Raw genomic sequence first — 23,925 nt, 5'->3', positions numbered from 1 at the left:
GCAGGGGACGGAGAATCGTTACGTCACGTCTCCGCCACCTCGTGACATCAATTCCCACCCCCTCAATGCAAGTCTATGGGAGAGGGCATGACGGCTGCAACGCCCCTCCCATAGACTTGCATTGAGGGGGCGGGGAGTCATCAGCCACAGAGCAATCCTCCTCTGTGCAGCTGAGAAACGAGGGTGCTGCAGGAGAGATCGCAGGGGTCCCCAGCGGCGGGATCCCGGCGATCAGACATCTTATCCCCTATCCTTTGATTGGTTAATACTAATGTAGCCTGCGTCTCCATTCTTCAGCTCTTAAAAACCCACAACAACCTTGAATGTGTCACATTATAAAGTCAGTCATTGGTAAAATGAATCTGAATCTCTGAAAAACTAAAAACTTTAAATCAGATCATATAAAAACACTTGCAGAAAAAGAGCATGAATCAACAAACTGACAGCATAAGTTCAGATGAACATATAGGCCACCAAATGTATCAAGATTCTAGTAAGGCATTAGCAACACAATATCCCAGTGAGCATCAGATGAAGATACAGTACATAGTGAATTGGGCATTTTTCTTGTATATACTCATGAGTACATTACAATAAACTCAGATTTATCTCACCAAGAGCTACACAATCATGTTTCCTCATATTCATGGTTTAAAATAGTGGCTGGTATACGTTTTGGTATTTGGTTCTGGGGAAGATGCCCAAAATAAACTGTAATCTACATCTTCATGGCTTGGTTGTAGCTCCATTTCTTTGCCTATGAATATTTTATCATGTAGGGTATCTTGTATTCCTTTGTTTAACTGAAATACTGAGAAATCTGCATTATCTGTGTTAACATCTTGATCACATTCATAGCCAGCTTGTACTTGTATGTAGCCTTTTTCAGGGAATGGCACTTTTGGAGATCTTTTTTCATTGTTAGACATATATATGGCTTCTGGTGTAGTAACATCATGTAGCACAATCTCATGATCACTCCATGGACTACTCATGAGGAAGTCACTACTTTTGTTCTTCATTGAATCGTGTGTCATGTGGAGGAAAGGTATTTGATGACCAGCTTTGTCAAAACTCTCAGGAAACCTATTGGCTTTATCTGTGTCACAAAATATTAGTCCAGTCTGTAGGGCTGGTTCATATTCATGTTCACTCCTTGTTTTTGTATGTAACTGGTGTGTCTTTGGGTGTAGGAAACCATAAGGGGAAGAAAAAATGTCCTCATCCGTTATGTTATCAAATAGACTCTCAACTGTGTCAACCTCATCTGAGACACAAGCCAATGTATCCATACTTATTGCTATTTTAGAAATGGTATCTGGAACAAGATAAGCCTCTGCAACTCCCAGAAAAGTGCTGCTATCCAGATGCCCATCTGGAAGCACAGACAGATTGGATGAGAATTTAAGTACATTTTGTAACTGAGTTATTTTTTCTTTCCTGGTATCTTTAAATAAATTACTCCTGTTTTCAATTGTTGAATAATTCAGATTATTGGGTGGATTTTGCTTTCCTACCACAGGTTCCTGTGAGAAAATTGAAGTGGCAAGTTGCTGTGTGGCAGCTTCTATAACAGAGTATTTCCTGTTGAGAAATTTAAATAACAAAGTTAATCAATTTTTCATAGAACCAAAAAAGATCACACAATCTCACCTTTTGTATAACCAGATATACGATTACATAGAAAAAGCTGTCAATCGCTTTGTGGGTATGTGGAAACTGAAGTGGCATTTTACTTGCATTTTGCATGAAAATGATCAATTACATTAATCAGTCCTTCTCCACTAATTCCTAAACCCTCCATAAAAGGAGCAGTGGAGAACTGACAGATCAGATTTAAATGTACCGTATTTTTCGCCGTATAAGATGCACTTTTTCTTATACGGCGAATACACACCTATCGCTGCGGTCCCTGCGGCCATCGACGGCCGGGACCCGCGGCTAATACAGGACATCACCGATCGCGGTGATGGCCTGTATTAACCCTTCAGACGCGGCGATCAAAGCTGACCGCCGTGTCTGAAGCGAAAGTGACACTAACCCGGCTGCTCAGTCGGGCTGTTCGGGACCACCGCGGTGAAATTGCGGTGTCCCGAACAGCTTACAGGACACCGGGAGGGACCTTACCTGCCTCCTTGGTGTCTGTTCCATGCCGGGATCCCCTGCATAGCCAGCGCTCTCCTTCTACGTCATCATGTCGTTGCGCACGATGTCCCGTCATCCAATAGGAGCGGCGTGCATGGCGACGTGATGACTACGACGGAGAGCGTGGATCCTGGGGAAGAAGACGTCCGGAGCGTCGGGGACACCCTGGGGACGCGGCGACAGCGATGGAGCAACATCCAGGGCAGCGATGACGGGTCCGGAGCGGCGGGGACACGTGTGTATTACCTCCTATACCAGTGGTCTTCAACCTGCAGACCTCCAGCCAACGGCTGTCCGGGCCTGCTGGGAGTTGTAGTTTTGCAACATCTGGAGGTCCTCAGGTTGAAGATCACCGTTGGGTTCAGAATCTTTTTTTTCTAGATTTTGCACCTTTAAAATTGGGTGCGTCTTATATGCCAGTGCGTCCTATAGGTCCTATATGTTCACCTTTTAAACTGTAATGCGTAGCAGAAGTTCTTTTGCCATGTCATCTTTTGCTTTTGTTTATTCACTTGCTGGCAACAGTTTGTTTTTGCCAGTAATGAGTCCATGCCATGTTTTGCTTGAGTCTAGATAAGTGATTCCCAACTGTGTTGACGCTGCTCCACAGGGTGACTTCAGGATCTGTGAGGGGTGCTTTGAAAACAAAAATGTTTTTTAATTTCCCTCCCAGCGGTAAGCATCATGACGCTGTCTGCCATGCCATGCTGCTGACGCTTACTGCTGGAACAAGTGTTTACAGGTTCCAAGTGGGAAGAGTCATCGCTGGTGCCCAAAACGTTGGATGTGTCCCACCAGAGAGGAGCCTCCATTCAGCTGACTGCTTAGGTAAGATGGTCAGGGGTCATGCGAGCGTTTGGAGGTCGTGGCAACTTGCCTGACATACGTATTACTTGCCTGCCTACCTAGCACACTCACTACCTACCTGTCTTTGACAAACTGACTACCTGCCTAGCAAACTGACTACCTGCCTACCTGCCTTCGACAGTCTGTCTACCTGCCTTCCACAAACTTCTTACAAGGGGGTCCTACCTACAGGGGGCAAGTTACCTACAGGGGAGAACTTACCTAATGGGAAAAAATACATATTGTAGCAACCTATCTACTCCTTCCCATCCGACCTACCCCTTCCCACAAACCCACTTACCCACTTAACTGTGTGTAACAACAGAATAATTACTGTTTTGGACCCTATAGGTGAATAAAAGGGGAGGATTCTGCAAAAGTGTGAAGCCTAATATGTTTGTGTTGCAGGTTCTGTGCTGAAACGTTGTGGCTGGAAGAAATTGTTATCATGGCCCAGGCCAGATGCTTTGGACTTTGACAGAGATGGGAATCCATGCTGGGCACCAGTAATGAGATGAAGAAGCATGCTGAAGGCTAGGAATTAGATGTTGAGCTAGTAATAAGGTCGGTAGCTTTGCTGGGGACTATGAATCAAATGGGGAGTGATGCTGTGGTTAAGAAATGAGTGGAATAGTGTTGTAGACTAGTAATGACATGGGGAGTCATACTATGAACTAGTAAGGAGATAGGAAGCAATACGTGGGACCAGGAATTACAGGGGTAGCCTTGCTTGAGACAATCAAATAAGAAATTATGCTGGCTTCTAGGAGTAAGAGGGGAGTCATGCTGAGGACCATGAAGCAGGTAATCATGCTTGGGACTAGTAATTATAAATTTTCCAATCCCCTTCTGGGAGGAGATCCTCCCTTCTGGGGAACAATACCCTACCTGTAACCCAATTAAAATGTAACTTTTACTCTTATTTCTTAAAAGGTATATCTGTGATTGTGAAACTTATATATGTTTAAAATTATCAGGAAAGACAGTTTGTCTTCTAGTATAAGCCCACTAGGTGGTGCTATAGCACTGGTGTAGGAGTTATCCTATTTCTCACTGTGCATGGTCAGTATATCCACTCTACCATCACACAGTAACTCCACACCCTTGACACATACTGTGTTCCTGTCTAAAATCTTAAAAAATGTTGTTTTGTTAGAAAACTAACTTCTTCAGAGAGCTGCCTTGCGTGTCATGAGACGGAAAAAAGATATTAGGCAGCTCTCTGAAGAAGTTAGTTTTCTAACGAAACGTTAGAGCAATTTATTAAGATTTTAGACAGGAACACAGTATGTGTCAAGGGTGTGGAGTTACTGTGTGATGGTTGAGTGGAAATACTGACCATGCACAGTGAGAAATAGGATAACTCCTACACCAGTGCTATAGCACCACCTAGTGGGCTTATACTAGAAGACACACTGTCTTTCCTGATAATTTTAAACATATATAAGTTTCACAATCACAGATATACCTTTTAAGAAATAAGAATAAAAGTTACATTTTAATTGGGTTACAGGTAGGGTATTGTTCCCCGGAAGGGAGGATCTCCTCCCAGAAGGGGATTGGAAAATTTATAATTAAACCCATAACCCAATGGGACCGTTGGTGTTGGATGGGACTAGTAATTAAACACATGAAAAACTGTTTTGGGCTTTTTTTAATCATTATTTGAATGTGTCTGTGTGTTGTACATGCTTGCTGACTTTATGTACTTTTGTACCCAAGCCCTTATGCCAAAGATAGCCTAAACACCATAACCATATGAAGGTGTCACTTTATTTAATTGGTACTACTATCTACAAATGTTATCCCCTATCCACAGGATAGGAAATAGCAATCTGATTGGTGAGGGTCCAACTGCTGGGAAAATTGTACCAAAGAAAGAACAGAGCACACCACAAGTCTGCGACCAGTACTTCGGAAGCCCCATGGAGAATGGAGCACGGGCCGCACATGTTCAGTGCCCTTCATTCACATGGGGGTACTATTCCTCTATTCTCATGATCGGTGGAAGTTCTAGCAGTCACAGCCCCACCTCTCAGCTTGTTATATCTTATCCTGTGAATAAAGGATAACTTTTGTAGATGGAAATATCTCTTTAAATAGCACATGACAGGGGCAGTAGCGTGAAGCTAAGCCTGAGATCAATGGGTAAAATCAAAGTAGGCTCTTCTTTGTACTTTTTTATGCAGCACATTTTGTCTGTGAACTTAATAACCAAAATATGTTGATACACCTCATTGTTCTTGAGTTCATGCATTATAGCCAGGGCTATTGAAAACAGGTGCATAGTAGAAAGTGCACAGCCATCTAATCTCCATAAACAAACAGGCGGCAATAGTATGAATTGTAGTGAAATGCTCATTGACTTAAACTTGACTGTATCATAGGATGTCAGTTTGTGAAATTTCTGATATGCCCCAGTCAATCTTAGGTGAAGTTGCTTTTGTGCAGTACAGGTGACAACAATGCATCTGCAAAGAGGTAGACTACATACACTCACAATGCAAGGATGCTAATGGCTGAAACATGTGGCATGACAAAAAAATCATCTATGCTCTGTTGTATCATTGTCTACTTACTGGAGCGATCTAACAATATATTAGGGTGGGGGAACCTACCTACTTTTCCCCAACCCACTTATCTACCCACTCTACTGTGTGGGACACCAAGGTGGTTATCATCATCATTATTATTACAACTGTCAAGGATGCCTTAAAGTGAGGCCTTAAACTGTGAGTGATTACCACTGTGCTATTTTGCTGAGTGTCCACATAAGCAAATTCACACCAAACCATGTTGGTATAAATCCCCTTCGCAGCACTGACTCCCAAGGAGTTCTGTCCATTTATTAGAAAATCACATTAGCTTTTACATTTGACAAAAAGAGGAGGGTTAGTTATTATGTAAAAATCATCATGTTACATTTTAATTGGTTGTTTGAGTATTGCATCTGTATATATTAGCATTTCTTGGCAGACGTTCTTCTACCGGGAAATTCCAGAGTTCCCTGTCCGTCAGATATTTTGTCTTTTGACTTCTTATCTTGGTCCTCCTGACGTCATCTCAAGGTCTCCACTACTACTACTACTACTACTACTACTACTACTACTACTGTATTGGGGGCTATAGGTGCTGGAAAAGTGTGGAGTTTAAAATATTTGTCTAACATGTTCTGTGAAAGTGAATGTCTCCAATTAGAGACTTCACCTGTGAGTCACCTGATGTAACTGTATGTAATCACCTATATGGTCTGCAGATGGGGGGAATTTTTCCTCTTTGTAAACTGTTATTATTGGTTTCCAAACACAGGATTTGGTCAGTAACAATATGATGGTAATATGTATGTGATAATATTTCCTCCTTGTATACTGGTATTAGTAATATTGGTGTTAGTAACAGTATGATGGTGATAATATTTCTGCTTGTATACTAGTGTTATCTGGTAATATTATGATATATATTAATGTTTATATATAAATAAATATATATTTTTTTCCATTATGTCCCCTTTTATATCCAACTATAACTGACATTTGGCCCATGACTGAAATTGTTTGCTCAGACCAAATTGCCCTGGCCTATTTTCAGTCTAAGTCCAGCCCTGGGATCAATGGTCTTATATCTGGTGGTCTATGGCAATGAATCCTTGGTGTATAAAGCAGTGACTATTAGGCTAAGTTTTATGGGCTGTATAAAGCAGTAGTCTATTTTACAGACAAACAATGTCTGAAACGCTATTCTTTGGAACATTTTCAGACTTTTTACACCCATAGTACACAAAATCGACTATGAGACCTTTTTCAGGACTTTTGAATTTCTAAAATACGTCCATATATGGCCTAAAAAAAGACCCTTGTACTTACAGTATTTCAAATAAATACACCCCTTACGTTTTCCTAAATATTTTATATCTTTTCATGTGACAACACTGAAGAAATGACACACTGCTACAATGTAAAGTAGTGAGCGCACAGCCTGTATAACAGTGTTCAATGTTGTGTCCCCTCAAAGTAACTCAACACACAGCCATTAAAGGGGTACTCCGGTGGAAACATTTTTTTTATATCAACTGGCTCCAAAAAGTAAAACAGATTTGTAAATTACTTCTATAAATCCTTCTGTATGCGACAGAGGAAGTTGTATATATATTTTTTTTGTCTGACATCTCTGTCTGTGTCAGGAACTGTGCTGGAAGCAAATCCCCATAGCAAACCTCTTCTGCTCTACATCATACAGCAGCTGATAAGTACTGGAAGGATTAACATTTTTTTAATAGAAGTAATTTACAAATCTGTTTAACTTTTTGGCACCAGTTGATTTGAAAATTATTTTTATGGAGTAACCATTTATTACTTATAAAGTTAATATGGTTGACAAAAAAGACAAAAGTTAATTAAGTTCAACCAAGGAGGTAAAGGAAAGGGTTATGGGTGAATGAATGGGACAGGACTTGATTCTACAGGGTGGGCCATTTATATGGATAAACCTTAATAAAATGGGAATGGTCGGTGATATTAACTTGTTGTTTGTGGCACATTAGTATATGTGAGGGGGGCCATGTTGAAGCCAACTTTTGTTTTTTCAATAGGAAGAGGGTTATGTGACACATCAAACTTATTGGGAATTTCACAGGAAAAACAATGATGTGCTTGGTTTTAACGTAACGTTATTCTTTCATGTGTTATTTACAAGTTTCTGACCACTTATAAAATGTGTTCAATGGGCTGCCCATTGTGTTGGATTGTCAATGCAACCCTCTTCTCCCACTCTTCACACACTGATAGCAACACTGCAGGAGAAATGCTAGCACAGGCTTCCAGTATCCGTAGTTTCAGGTGCTGCACATCTCATATCTTCACAGCATAGACAATTGCCTTCAGATGACCCCAAAGATAAAAGTCTAAGGGGGTCAGATGACAATCCAACACAATGAGTAGCTCATTGAACACATTTTATAAGTGGTCAGAAACTTGTAAATAACTCATGAAAGACTAAAGTTATGTTAAAACCAAGCACATCATTGTTTTTCTTGTGAAATTCCCAATAGGTTTGTTGTGTCACATGACCCTCTTTCTATTGAAAAAAACAAAAGTTGGATTCAAAATGTCCGACTTCAAAATGGCCACCATGGTCACCATCCATCTTGAAAAGTTTCCCCCCTCACATATACTAATGTGCCACAAACAGAAAGTTAATATCACCAACCATTCCCATTGTATTAAGGTGTATCCATATCAATGGCTCACCCTGTATATTTCAGCATATGCATCAATGTTATTTTGTTTAAAGAATGTATCTGACCCAGCTTTCAACTTTTCCTGCTGTGACCATTCACTAAAGCAGACGATAAATTTACAGTTCTTATGGTACAGAACGCTTGTCGCCCCTGGAGAGTTAACCTCTTTTCTTCAGACAGAGGGAGTGTCTCCTTGTCTTTTGAGGGGGTTTTACCTGCGGCAGGTTTCCCCTATATTTTATGTATAGGCTATTTATATATATTACTATATTACTCGATCTCCTATCCCGACATCCTGTCCTGACCTCCTATATCGTCCTCCTATCCCGACCTTCTATCCCGACCTCCTATCTCGACCTCCTATCTTGACCTCCTATCCCAATCTCCTATCTCGACCTCCTATCCCAACCTCCTATCCCGACCTCCTATCCCGTCCTTCTATTCCGTCCTCCTATCCCATCCTCCTATCTCGACCTCCTATCTCGACCTCCTATCCTGATCTGCTATCCCGACCTCCTATACCGTCCTCCTATCCAGTCCTCCTATCTTGACCTCCTATCCCATCCTCCAATCTCGAGCTCCAATCTCGACCTCCTATCCCGACCTCCTATCCCGACCTCCTATCTCGACCTCCTATCTCGACCTCCTATCCCATCCTCCAAACCCGTCCCCCTATCCCGACCTCATATCTCGTCCTCATATCCCGTCCTCCTATCCTGATCTCCTATCTCGACCACCTATCCCGACCTCCCATCCCGTCCTCATATCCTGACCCGTAATATGTGTACCAGGTATTGAAATATCTCCAACCTTACAGAAGTTATGTGGGAACATACATTTCCCATTGATTTGCATGGGACTTTAAACAAAAACCCTGACCCTCACAAATGGGGGTAGTTAAGGGTTAAATGAACTGTCCTATATTTTAAGTGGACATATAAGTAACATGTGACCAAGTATTATCGAAATATCTCCAGCCGTTTGGAAGTTATGCAGTAACATATATTTCCCTGTCTGGGCATTCTGGGAGTTGTAGTTTTGCAACATCTGGAAGTCCGCAGGTTGGAGACCACTGGCTTATGCTTGTCAATGATAGCGCTTCAGAGGCATGTGTATATTGAAGCAAAGTGGGGACCAGACATATAGCGTTAGCTGATCCCCACTTCGCTACAATACACAATCCTCAGCAAACACCACAGCTGCCCCATCGCCTCCCCCATGTTATAGTTACCTGTTCCCGGCCCAGGTCCGCGATCATTCTTGCTTCGGCGCTGTTACTGTGCGCTGTCACTGTGCGCTCTGACGAGTGACGTCCCCAACGCACGTCGTGACGTCACCATCAGTGCGCACAGTGACAGCACACAGCAACAGCGCCGAAGCCAGAATGATCGCCGACCCGGGGATGGGGGAGGCGATGGGGCAGCTGTGGTGTTTGCTGAGGATTGTGTATAGAAGCGAAGTGGGGACCAGATAACACTATATGTCTGCTCCCCACTTTGCTTCTATACACATGCCTCTGAAGCGCTATCATTGACAAGCATTAGCCAGTGGTCTCCAACCTGCGGACCTCCAGATGTTGCAAAACTACAACTCCCAGAATGCCCGGACAGCGAACGGCTGTCCGAGCATGCTGGGAGTTGTAGTTTTGCAACATTTGGAGGTCCGCAAGTTGGAGACCACTGCATTAGTCATTGATATCGCTTCAGAGGCATACGTATATAGATGCGCTGTGCGGGGGGCATATATAATATATATCTACATGTGCTGCAGGGGGTATATGATAGCGCTGTGCAGGGGGTATATATATATATATATATCCACAGGTATATGATGGTATGATGGCGCTGTGCGGGGTGTATATATAAATATATATACACATGCGCTGTGGGGGTATATGATTACGCTGTGCGGGGGTATATATATATACACATGCGCTGCGGGCATATATATATATACACATGCACTGCAGGGGGTATATGATAGCGCTGTGCGGGGGGCATATATATATATATATATATCTACTTGCGCTGCGGTGGGTATATTATAGCGCTGTGCGGGGGGCATATATACAATTTACCCTGCAAACCTCCTATCCCGACCTCCAATCTCGACATGCTATCCCGGTCCTCCTATCCCGACCCGTAATATGTGTATCAGGTATTGAAATATCCCCAGCCGTACAGAAGTTATGTGGGAACATACATTTCCCATTGATTTGCATGGGACTTTGAACAAAAACCCTGACCCTCACAAATGGGGGTAGTTAAAGGTTAAATTAACTATCCTATATTTTAAGTGGACATATAAGTAACATGTGACCAAGTATTATCGAAATATCTCCAGCCGTTTGGAAGTTATGCAGTAACATATCTTTCCCATTGACTTGTATGGGACTTTAAAGATAAACCCCGTCCCTGGCAAATGGGGGTGAGTAAGGGTTAAATCACCTATCCTATGTTTGTTGTTTCAATATAAGTAACATGTGTGCCAAGTTTCATGTTAATATCTTTAGCCGTTTGGACGTTTTTGTGGACAATACATACATACATACATACACACATACACACACACGTTGAGTTTTATATATATATATATTAGCTGAGTACCCGGCGTTGCCCGGTTTTTCCTTCCTAATCCTTGTTGGGAAGGAAAATAAACAAAGGAGGAAGCTTTTGAATTCATATCACATCCTCATATATTGTTGTCATATCCCAACCAACTATCCCGTCCTCATGTCCCGACCTCCTATCCCGACCTCCTATCCCGTCCTCCTATCCCGTCCTCCTATCTCGACCTCCTATCCCGACATCCTATCCTGACCTCCTATCCCTACCTCCTATCCCGTCCTCCTATCCTTATCTCGACCTCCTATCCTGACCTCCTATCCCATCCTCCTATCCCATCCTCATATCCCCTGCTCCTATCCTGACCTCCTATCCCGACATCCTATCCCAACCTCCTATCCCTACCTCCTATCCCGTCCTCCTATCCTGACCTCCTATCCCATCCTCATATCCCCTGCTCCTATCCCGACCTCCTATCCCCACCTTCTATCCCCACCTACTATCCCGACCTCCTATCCCGTACTCCTATCCCGTCCTCCTATCCCGGCCCCCTATCCCGTCCTCCTATCCCGGCCCCCTATCCTGACTTCCCATCCTGTCCTCATATCCCAACCTCCTATCCTGGCCTCCTATCACGTCCTCCTATCCCGTCCTCCTATGCCATCCTCCTATGTCGACCTCCTATGTTGATCTCCTATCCCAACCCATAATATGTGTACCAGTTATTGAAATATCTCCAGCCGTACGGAAGTTATGTGGGAACATACATTTCCCATTGATTTGCATGGGACTTTAAACAAAAGCCCTGACCCTCACAAATGGGGGTAGTTAAGAGTTAAATTAACTATCCTATATTTTAATTGGACATATAAGTAACATCAAAACCGAATGACCATGGATTCAGGAGTTTGTCTGGCGCAGAGAGGAACCATCAGGCAGCCAAGTAAAATCAATGGATTTATTGAATGCAACGCGTTTCGCTGCGCATGCGCAGCTTCATCAGGCATAACAAGAGAAGGCTGGTAATAGATATATATATACCTCCAGGAATTAACCATTAGAGTAGTTTTTAACAGAGTTGTTGTATAAAATTACATATCCACATGTGAATGTGACAATATATAAAAAAATATATAGAAAAATATAAATGAACATAAATAGATAGACAACAATCACAAAAATAAAACAATAATGTAAAAGCACAATTGTCACGATTCGGCTTACAGGTTGTGGATCCACTGTGTCAGCGAGGGATTGGCGTGGACCGTGCTGGTGGACCGGTTCTAAGTGGCTACTGGTGTTCACCAGAGCCCGCCGCAAAGCGGGATGGTCTTGCTGCGGCGGTAGCAACCAGGTCGTATCCACTAGCAACGGCTCAACCTCGCTGACTGCTGAGAAGGCGTGGGACAGAAGGACTAGGCAGAGGCAAGGTCAGACGTAGCAGAAGGTCGGGGCAGGCGGCAAGATTCGTAGTCAATATGGATAGCAGGAGATCAGGTAACACAGGCTTGGACAACACTAAACGCTTTCACTGGCACAAGGCAACAAGATCCGGCAAGGAAGTGCAGGGGAAGTGATGTGATATAGCCAGGGAGTAGGTGGAAGCTAATCAGGCTAATTGGGCCAGGCACCAATCATTGGTGCACTGGCCCTTTAAATCTCAGAGAGCTGGCGCGCGCGCGCCCTAGAGAGCGGAGCCACGCGCGCCAGCACATGACAGCCGGGGACCGGGACGGGTAAGTGACTTGGGATGCGATTCGCGAGCGGGCGCGTCCCGCTATGCGAATCGCATCCCCGCCGGCAATGTCAATGCAGCGCTCCCAGTCAGCGGGTCTGACCGGGGCGCTGCAGGGAGAGAAACGCCGTGAGCGCTCCGGGGAGGAGCGGGGACCCGGAGCGCTCGGCGTAACAACAATGAAATCACATAAACATATATATATATAGTATAATTATCGCATGTGGTGTGAATATACCCCACATGCGACCTAAGCAAACACACCGCTTGGTCACTGGTGCGGCATTCAACAACGCAAGTTGAATATTATTTCAAAATATATAGTTTAGAAAAATATGGACCTATAAGATGCTATGTGTGTTAGTTCAAAGAGCAAAAAATTGAATTGTATATCATTGTACATCTAAATAGGTAATGACAGTACAAATAAAGTAAAATGAACAGTGCGGTATTACAAATCGCAACTGACCCGAGGGTTTCATGTAAACACTACTTAGAAAAGAAGTGGGAAAAATGAACTAGAATAACTAGTGCGGTATTGAATACAGCACCCGGCCAAAACGCAGGGTGTGAATACTCGTAGAAGGATCAAAATTTACAAACAATAAATAAAAAATACAGAGATTTCTGTATGCAAAAAAAGAGAGAAAAGAAAGAAAAAGAAAGAAAAGAACCTGGATAATAAAGCATAAATGATAATAGATAAACAGTGGGGCGCTCCAGGATGAACAGCACAGAAGGAACAACGAAAAAAAAACGGGTAAAGATGTAATATTTTGGAGATTAATCCAATAGAAGAAATGAAATATTATAGACCCTAATTTATCAGATTATTTAACTGTATCGATACATTCATTAAAACCTTGAGGGTGCAAAGTATGTAATTTGTGAATCCAGAAGGATTCATGATTATTTAATCTTTGTATTCTGTTGGGTAAATGAATGGGGATAGTTTCTAAAATAATTAATTTCAAGGTTTCAGTATTTTTTTGATGGTGAAGAGTGAAGTGTTGGGACAGACTGTGCAACAAAAAAACATGTTTTATGTTCCATCTGTGCTTGTTCATCCTGGAGCGTACAGTTTGTGTGGTGCGGCCGACATATTGGCGGTCGCAACCACAGGTTAATAGATAAATAGCAAAAGTGGTGTCGCAATTTAGTAAATCTTTTATTTTAAATGTTTGTTGTGTGAAATAAGAAGAAAAAGTGTCAGTTTGAATGATCCATTCGCAGCAAAGGCAGCGACTTTTTTTTACAGGGGAAACAATATGGTTTAAAGGAACGGATATTCTGTGGTGTCAGATGTTCGGAAAATCTACTGGGAGCTAACAAATTGCTAAGATTTTTAGAACGTCTGTAAGTGACATTAGGAACTGGGGGAATTATTTGATTTAGAATTTTATCATTTTGAATAATGGGCCAGTTCTTAGTTAGTATTTTTCTAATATTAGATGCCTCAATATTGAAATTAGTAACAAAATTATATCTAAAGGGGTTATGAGGCTGATTAGGGCTGGATTTTTTGGAAATAGATGTAACCAAATCAGATTGTTTTTTATCCTTCACCTTCATATATGCCTTGGTTAAGAGCGATTTTGGATAGCCCTTCTGTATGAAGCGTTGTTTTAAAACATCAGCTTGAGAGATAAAATCTGAATCAGAGGTACAGTTTCTGTGAATTCGTAAATACTGGCCGAATGGCATCCCTCTTAGCCAGCTGGGATAGTGTGCGCTGTCGAACTGCAGGAAACTGTTAATATCAACAGATTTAAAAAAAGTCTTAGTGGAAATAGTGCCATCGACTGTTTTATGGATATCAAGGTCTAAAAATTGAATGGAGCTTTCTGCATAATGCATAGTAAATTTTATGCCCCATGTATTAGTATTCAGCTCATTTACAAAAAGGTCAGCTTCATGTTTGGTACCTACGCAGATCAAGAAGAGGTCGTCTATATAACGACGAAAGAAAAAAACAGACTTAAAATACAGGGACTGTGCCATAATTAGGTACTCGAATCGCCCCATGAACAAATTAGCGTAACTAGGGGCGAATCGAGTCCCCATGGCACAGCCCCTGTTCTGCCGATAAATGGTATGATTAAATTCAAAGACATTATTGAGAAGAATAAATCTAATAGATTCCAGTAAGAATTCTGACTGACTAGGGTTTAGTGAGGGGTCCTCTTGTAGAAAATGTCTAATTGCAGGAACACCTAGATCAGTGGAGATGTTAGAATAAAGGGAGCACACGTCCAGGGTAAGGAAACTATAATAAGGGGGTAGGGATAGGGCATGTAGTTCAGAAATGAGCTGAGCTGAATCTCTCAAATAGGAAGGTAAATGTAGAACGTAAGGTTGGAGAAATAAATCTATAAAATGGGAAAGGTTTGCAGTAATCGAACCGATACCAGAAATAATAGGTCTACCAGGGGGGTTAATTAAACATTTATGTAATTTGGGTAAATAATAGAAAATAGGTAAATTATAGTTTTTAATATTGAGAAAGGTGTGCTCCCTTTTATCCAACAATTGATTTTCTACGGCTCCACCTATGAGCAAACAATATTGTGAAAAGATATGAGGAGACGGGTCATTGGAAAGTGGGGTATAATATTCAAGATCTGATAGGATTCTGAGGGCTTCATTTTTATAATCAGCCCTATTCAAAACAGCGACCCCCCCACCTTTGTCTGCAGGGCGAACAATAATAGATTTATTGTTCTGTATGGATTTAATTGCAGTTCTCTCAGCAGAAGTTAAATTATCACTCTCCCTAAAAATAACAGATTTATCACATAAATTTGAAAAATCCTGCATGACCATATGGTAAAAAGTCTCAAGATGGCTGCCACGATTGTGTAAAGGGTAAAACGAAGATTTGGGTTTTACTAGCACATGACGAGCTGGAGTCATGTCAACTGGTGTGGTGACGGGAGTTGGAATGTTACCAATACTAGAATTACAAACTCCCAAATTCAAAATTTGGGGGGTATTAGTGATCTGGTGATCAGATTTGTTCTGAATAAAAAATGACGGCTCAGTGTTAATCTACGAATAAAGTCATTTAGATCTAAGAATAACTGAAAGTCATTCGAACGTACAGCAGGACAAAAAGAAAGCCCCTTCGCAAGTGAATTGGTTTCATTTTCAGAGAGTATATAGCTAGATAAATTGAAAATTTTTCTTTTTTCTTTTTTTGTTATTAATTTTTCTGTCTTTGAGATAGTTGTAGAGGTGGGGTGGCGTTTTCTTTGACCTCCTCTGCAATTTACCTATTTTCTATTATTTACCCAAATTACATAAATGTTTAATTAACCCCCCTGGTAGACCTATTATTTCTGGTATCGGTTCGATTACTGCAAACCTTTCCCATTTTATAGATTTATTTCTCCAACCTTACGTTCTACATTTACCTTCCTATTTGAGAGATTCAGCTCAGCTCATTTCTGAACTACATGCCCTATCCCTACCCCCTTATTATAGTTTCCTTACCCTGGACGTGTGCTCTCTTTATTCTAACATCTCCACTGATTTAGGTGTTCCTGCAATTAGACATTTTCTACAAGAGGACCCCTCACTAAACCCTAGTCAGTCAGAATTCTTACTGGAATCTATTAGATTTATTCTTCTCAATAATGTCTTTGAATTTAATCATACCATTTATCGGCAGAACAGGGGCTGTGCCATGGGGACTCGATTCGCCCCTAGTTACGCTAATTTGTTCATGGGGCGATTCGAGTCCCTAATTATGGCACAGTCCCTGTATTTTAAGTCTGTTTTTTTCTTTCGTCGTTATATAGACGACCTCTTCTTGATCTGGGTAGGTACCAAACATGAAGCTGACCTTTTTGTAAATGAGCTGAATACTAATACATGGGGCATAAAATTTACTATGCATTATGCAGAAAGCTCCATTCAATTTTTAGACCTTGATATTCATAAAACAGTCGATGGCACTATTTCCACTAAGACTTTTTTTTAAATCTGTTGATATTAACAGTTTCCTGCAGTTCGACAGCGCACACTATCCCAGCTGGCTAAGAGGGATGCCATTCGGCCAGTATTTACGAATTCGCAGAAACTGTACCTCTGATTCAGATTTTATCTCTCAAGCTGATGTTTTAAAACAATGCTTCATACAGAAGGGCTATCCAAAATTGCTCTTAACCAAGGCATATATGAAGGTGAAGGATAAAAAACAATCTGATTTGGTTACATCTATTCCCAAAAAAATCCAGCCCCAATCAGCCTCATGACCCCTTTAGATATAATTTTGTTACTAATTTCAATATTGAGGCATCAAATATTAGAAAAATGCTAACTAAGAACTGGCCCATTATTCAAAATGATAAAATTCCAAATCAAATAATTCCCCCAGTTCCTAATGTCACTTACAGACGTTCTAAAAATCTTAGCAATTTGTTAGCTCCCAGTAGATTTTCCGAACATCTGACACCACAGAATATCCGTTCCTTTAAACCATATTGTTTCCCCTGTAAAAAAAAGTCGCTGCCTTTGCTGCGAATGGATCATTCAAACTGACACTTTTTCTTCTTATTTCACACAACAAACATTTAAAATAAAAGATTTACTAAATTGCGACACCACTTTTGCTATTTATCTATTAACCTGTGGTTGCGACCGCCAATATGTCGGCCGCACCACACAAACTGTACGCTCCAGGATGAACAAGCACAGATGGAACATAAAACATGTTTTTTTGTTGCACAGTCTGTCCCAACACTTCACTCTTCACCATCAAAAAAATACTGAAACCTTGAAATTAATTATTTTAGAAACTATCCCCATTCATTTACCCAACAGAATACAAAGATTAAACAATCGTGAATCCTTCTGGATTCACAAATTACATACTTTGCACCCTCAAGGTTTTAATGAATGTATCGATACAGTTAAATAATCTGATAAATTAGGGTCTATAATATTTCATTTCTTCTATTGGATTAATCTCCAAAATATTACATCTTTACCCGTTTTTTTCGTTGTTCCTTCTGTGCTGTTCATCCTGGAGCGCCCCACTGTTTATCTATTATCATTTATGCTTTATTATCCAGGTTCTTTTCTTTCTTTTTCTTTCTTTTCTCTCTTTTTTTGCATACAGAAATCTCTGTATTTTTTATTTATTGTTTGTAAATTTTGATCCTTCTACGAGTATTCACACCCTGCGTTTTGGCCGGGTGCTGTATTCAATACCGCACTAGTTATTCTAGTTCATTTTTCCCACTTCTTTTCTAAGTAGTGTTCACATGTCACCCTCGGGTCAGTTGCGATTTGTAATACTGCACTGTTCATTTTACTTTATTTGTACTGTCATTACCTATTTAGATGCAGTGCAGTGATATACAATAAAATTTTTTGCTCTTTGAACTAACACACATAGCATCTTATAGGTCCATATTTTTCTATACTATATATTTTGAAATAGTATTCAACTTGCGTTGTTGAATGCCGCACCAGTGACCAAGCGGTGTGTTTGCTTAGGTCGCATGTGGGGTATATTCACACCACATGCGATAATTATACTATATATATATGTTTATGTGATTTCATTGTGCTTTTACATTATTGTTTTATTTTTGTGATTGTTGTCTATCTATTTATATTCATTTATATTTTTCTACATATTTTTTTATATATTGTCACATTCACATGTGGATATGTAATTTTATACAACTCTGTTAAAAAGTACTCTAATGGTTAATTCCTGGAGGTATATATATCTGTTACCAGCCTTCTCTTGTTATGCCTGATGAAGCTGCGCATGCGCAGCGAAAAGCGTTGCATTCAATAAATCCATTGATTTTACTTGGCTGTCTGATGGTTCCTCTCTGCGCCAGACAAACTCCTGAATCCATGGTCATTCGGTTTTGATTTCACTTTTACCCAGGAGGGCTGCAGTGGACCTTCTTCTACATTTCTTCTGCATTTTACCTTGTTGTGTGTGGGCGCACAACCAACTTTGGTAAGCGGCTTGGGAATTACCGTCCCCTACCCCCACTAACAAGATCTGCTGATCCCGCACATGAGGCGCCTTCCTCCCTCTCTCTAGATATAAGTAACATGTGACCAAGTATTATGGAAATATCTCCAGCCGTTTGGAAGTTATGCAGTAACACATATTTCCCATTGACTTGTATGGGACTTTAAACATAAACCCCACCCCTGGCAAATCGGGGTGGGTAAGGGTTAAATCACCTATCCTATGTTTGTTGCTGACATATAAGTAACATGTGTGCCAAGTTTCATGTTAATATCTTTAGCCGTTTGGACGTGATGCTGGAACATACATACATATATACACACACACACGTTGAGTTTTATATATATAGATAAGTTGGTCACATACCCGGTGTAAACATTTCTTCTGAAGACCAAACAAATGTAATTATTTTATTATTTTCTCATATCTAAGATGTTCCGTGCCCCTTATTAGTTTAATTTCACATCTCTCTACCCTTTCCAGCTTTATAACATCCCTTTTATAAACCGGTGCCAAAAACTAAAAAGCAAATTCCAGGAGAGGCCGTACCAATGCTTTATAAATTGGTACTAATATGTTCTTGTCCCGCCTTAGAAGCAGCTGCTTGATTGTATGCAATTCTGTAGTCTATGATCTACAAGTACACCCAGATTCTTTTCTAATCGCCCAGTTTAACCTCCTCCCCCCCCCCCAAAGACATATGCTGCATGCAGTTTTTTCTACCCAGATGCATAACTTTACATTTATCCACATTGAACCTCATTTGCTAAATGGATGCCCAGACACTCAGTGTGTCCAAGTCCGCTTGTACCTTATGTACCTATCTTCCATAGACTGTACTGTGCTACAAAGCTTGGTGTCATCTGCAAAGATAGAAACATTGCGTTTAATCCCATCCTCTATATCATTAATAAATAAATTAAACAAAAGTGGGCCCAGTACTGAACCTTGGAATATATCACTAATAACCAGGGGCAATAGGATGAGTGTGAATCATAGACCACCACTCTGGGTACGGTCCTTAAGGACACAGGGCGTACCTGTACTCCATGAGTCCGCTCCCTTTCTATAACGCGGGGCCACGGCGTGGCACCTAGCAACGGCTGGGACTGGTGGTAATAGCGTGCAGCACTGATTGCGGTGCCGCACGCTATTAACCCTTTAGACGCGGTTTTCAAAGTTGACCACTGCATCTAAAGTGAAACTAAACTGCTTCGTGGCATCCCAAACAGCTGTAGGACATGAGGAAGGCCCCAGAATCATCGATCAATGGTTTCCTATGAGAAACCATTGGTCAATGCAAAAGTTCAGTGTGTGCACTGTTATAGCCCCCCACGGGGGCTATAACATTGCAAAAACAAAAGTTAATAAAGATCATTTAACCCCTTCCCTAATAAGTTTGAATCACCCCCCTTTTCCCATAAAAAAAAAAACTGTGTAAAAATAAAATAAACATGTGGTATCGCCACGTGCGGAAATGTCAAAATTATGAAAATATATTGTTAATTAAACCTCACGGTCAATGGCGTATTCGCAAAAAAATTCCAAAGTCCAAAATAGCGTATTTTTGTCACATTTTATATCCTGAAAAGATTTATAAAAAGTGATCAAAAAGTCAGATCAATAAAGTTATGATTTTTTCCAGAAGTACGGCAAAATCAAACCTAAAGAAGCAGGGAATCATTTTAATCGTATGGACCTACAGAATAAAAAGGTGTCATTTTTACCTAAAATTGTACTGCGTAGAGACGGAAGTGCAAAAACGGAAAAACGCTCAGTCCTTAAGGGGTTAAAGGGGTACTCCGATAAAAAACTATTTATTTTAAATCAACTGGTGCCAGCAAGTTAAACATATTAGTACATTGCATCTATGAGAAAATCTTAATCCTTTCAGTACTTATCTGCTGCATGCTCCAAAGGAAGTTCTTTTCTTTTTGAATTTATTTTCTGTCTGTCCACAGTGCTCTCTGCTGACACACCTGTCCATGTCAGGAACTGTCCCGAGTAGGAGCAAATCCCCATAGCAAACTTATCCTGCTCTGGACAGTTCCTGACATGGACAGAGGTGTCAGCAGAGAGCACTGTGGACAGACAGAAAAGAAATTCAAAAAGAAAAGAACTTCCTCTGGAGCATGCAGCAGATAAGTACTAAGGATATCGGGGCAGAGTGGGGGAAAGATGGCAGCGATGATGCAGCGGAAACTGGCAGCAGTTGCCTGCGTTCACGGCATGGGACTAGGGACCAGGACCGGCGGCTGACAGGAGGCGGCAGGCAAGTTGCGGCGGTGTCAGATGCAGCTGTGAAGATCGCCGTAAAGTCATCTTCACTGCTTTATCTAGGAGTTTCAAAACTACAACTCCCAGCATGCCCAAACAGCTTTTGGCTGTCTGGGCATGATGGGAGTTGTAGTTTTGAAACATATCGAGGGTCACAGTTTGGAGACCACTGTCCTTCCAGATGTTGCCAAACTGTATAGTGGTCTCCAAACAGTGCCCTTCCAGATGTTGCAAAACTACAACTCTCAGCATGCCCAGACAGTGCAGGCATGCTGGGAGTTGTAGTTTGTAATATCTGGCCCTTCAGATGTTACAGAACTACAACTCCCACCAAGCTTGGGGGTTGTAGTTTTGCAACATCTGGAAGGGCACTGTTTGGAGACCACTATACAGTGGTTTCCAAATTGTAGCGCTCCAGATGCCAATTCAAAGCATGCCGAGGCTGTCCAGGCATGCTGGGAGTTGTAGTTTGGCAACATCTGGCCCTTCAGATGTTGCCGAACTACAACTCCCCGCATGTCTTGACAGTCTGGGCATGCTTGGAGTTGAAGTTTTGCAACATCTGGAGGGCTACAGTTTGGAGACCACTACACACACTGGTTGGGTAACATTGTCTGTTTCCTAATTCAGTGTTTTCCAACCCATGTGCCTCCTGCTGTTGCAAAACTATAACTCCCAGCATGCCCTGACAGACCATGCATGCTGGGAGTTGTAGCTCTGCAACAGCTGGAGGCACATGGGTTGGTAAACAGTGAGTTAGGAAACAGACAGTGGTGCAGAAACATTGTGGTACTCTGTTACCTAACTCAGTGTTTCCCAATCCCAACAAGTGTGCCTCTAGCTGTTGCATAACTACAACTCCCAGCATGCCAGGTCTGTCAGTGGCTTTTTCTCCTTTTACCCCTTATGAAAAGGTAAATTTGGCGTCTACACCAGCATCTTAATGTAAATATATTTTATTTTTTACACTAACATGCTGGTGTTGCGCCATACTTTTCATTTTCATAAGAGGTAAAAGGAAAAAAAGACCCCCAAAAGTACGGAAATACCCCATATGTGGGCGTAAAATGCTCTGCGAGGGGCACAACATGGCTCAGGAGTGAGAGCGCACTATGTACATTTGAGGCCTAAATTGGTGATTTGCACAGGGGGAGCTGCTGATTTTACAGCGGTTCTGACATAAACGTAAAAATACCCACGTGACCCCATTTTGGAAACTACACCCCTCACGGAACGTAATAAGGGATACAGTGAGCCTTAACACCCCACAGGTGACTGACAGATTTCTGGAACAGTGGTCCGTGAAAATGGAAAATTTAATTTTTCATTTGCACAGCCCACTGTTACAAAGATCTGTCAAATGCAAGTGGGGTGTAAATGCTCACTGCACCCCTTATTATGTTCCTTGAAGGGTGTAATTTCCCATATAGTATGCCATGTGGGGTGTTTTTCGCTGTTCTGGCACCATGGGGGCTTCCTAAATGTGACATGCCCGCAAAAACCATTTCAGCAAAATTCGCTCTACAAAATCCCATTGTCGCTCCTTCCCTTCTGAGCCCTCTTGCGCACCCACAAAGCACTTTACATCCACATATGAAGTATTTCCTTACTTGAGAGAAATTGTGTTAAAAATGTTGTTGCTTTTTCTTCTTTTACCCTTTGTAAAAATGAAAAATATTTCAAGCCTCCACTTTGCTGCTATTCCTGTGAAACACCTAAAGGGTTAACAAACTTTCTGAATGTCATTTTGAATACTTTGAGGGGTGCAGTTTTCATAATGGGGTCCATTATGGGGTATTTCTAACATAAAGACTCTCAAATTCACTTCAAAGCTGAACTGGTCCCTGAAAAATTCAGATTTTGAAATTTACTTGAAAAATTGGAAAATTGCTGTTATACTTTTGAAGCCCTCTGATGTCTTCAAAAAGTAAAAACATGTCAACTTTATGATGCCAACATGAAGTACACATATTGTATATGTGAATCAATATATAATTTATTTGGTATGTCCATTTTCCTTACAAGCAGAGAGCTTCAAAGCTATAAAAATGCAAGATTTGAATTTTTCACCAAGAAATGATACAAGTATTAACGGAAATTTACCAGTAACATAAAGTAGAATATGTCACAAGAAAACAATCTCGGAATCAAACTCATATGTAAAAGCATCCCAGAGTTATTAATGCTTAAACTGACAGTGGTCAGATGTGCAAAAAATGCTCTGGTCTTTAGGGTCAAAATGGGCTCGGTCTCCAAGGGGTTAATTTTTTTTTACATTTACAAAATAAGTAGGTTTAACCCCTTAAGGACCCAGCCCATTTTCACTTTAAGGGCCCGGCCATTTTTGGCACATCTGACCACTGTCACTTTAAGCATTAATAACTCTGGGATGCTTTTAATTTTCATTCTGATTCCGAGATTGTTTTTTCGTGACATATTCTACTTTATGTTAGTGGTAAAATTTCATCGATACTTGCATAATTTCTTGGTGAAAAATTTGAACATTTTATGAAAAATTTGAAAATTTTGCATTTTTTTTTACTTTGAAACTCTCTGCTTACAAGGAAAATGGACATCCCAAATAAATTATATATTGATTCACACATACAATGGGGGAGATTTATCAAAGGATTTAGACTGTTTTTTCTTGTCTAAATTTGTTGCACAGAAAGTCGCAGTCTAAATATGTGCGACTTTTCTGTGACTTTTGCTCTAGAGGATTTTTAGAACATGATGCATGCTAGTCTATTTTAGACTGAAATGCATTGAAAAATGCATTGGTGCTGAATTTATCAAAAGCGACTTTTCAGCGACAAGTCGCATAGGCTGAAAGTACGCCGGAATGTCAGACCATGTTGGAGCAGGTTTAAATATAGACTAAAGCATAGATCATGCAGTCTGTGCACACAATTTATCAAGAGCTGTGCACCATTTGATAAATTAGGTGCACAATAGACCAGACTAACCCTCTATATTGATGCAGGACATAGACAACTTTGATAAATATCCCCCAATATGTCTACTTTATGTTTGCATCATAAAGCTGACATGTTTTTACTTTTGGAAGACATAAGAGGGCTTCAAAGTTCAGCAGCAATTTCTGAATCTGAATTTTTCAGGG

The 23,925-nt window shown here is 41.0% G+C and overlaps 1 protein-coding gene across 1 annotated transcript in view; it reads right to left on the bottom strand.

Annotated features, from left to right (window-relative positions):
- Nucleotides 1-409: 409 nt before the first annotated feature.
- C10H19orf85 (chromosome 10 C19orf85 homolog) overlaps nucleotides 410-23,925 on the bottom strand; it is a 35,822-nt gene continuing 12,306 nt past the window's right edge. Inside the window, exon 3 of the mRNA XM_056543278.1 lies at nucleotides 410-1,584. Within this exon, the coding sequence (XP_056399253.1) occupies nucleotides 645-1,584 (940 nt within the window). The 3' untranslated portion in view covers nucleotides 410-644. The remainder of the gene's footprint in view (nucleotides 1,585-23,925) is intronic.

Source organism: Hyla sarda, chromosome 10 (assembly GCF_029499605.1).
Source record: "Hyla sarda isolate aHylSar1 chromosome 10, aHylSar1.hap1, whole genome shotgun sequence".
Taxonomy (NCBI): domain Eukaryota; kingdom Metazoa; phylum Chordata; class Amphibia; order Anura; family Hylidae; genus Hyla; species Hyla sarda.
Note: the sequence above shows the minus strand (reverse complement) of the source record. Positions and strands in the feature narration are given on the sequence as shown.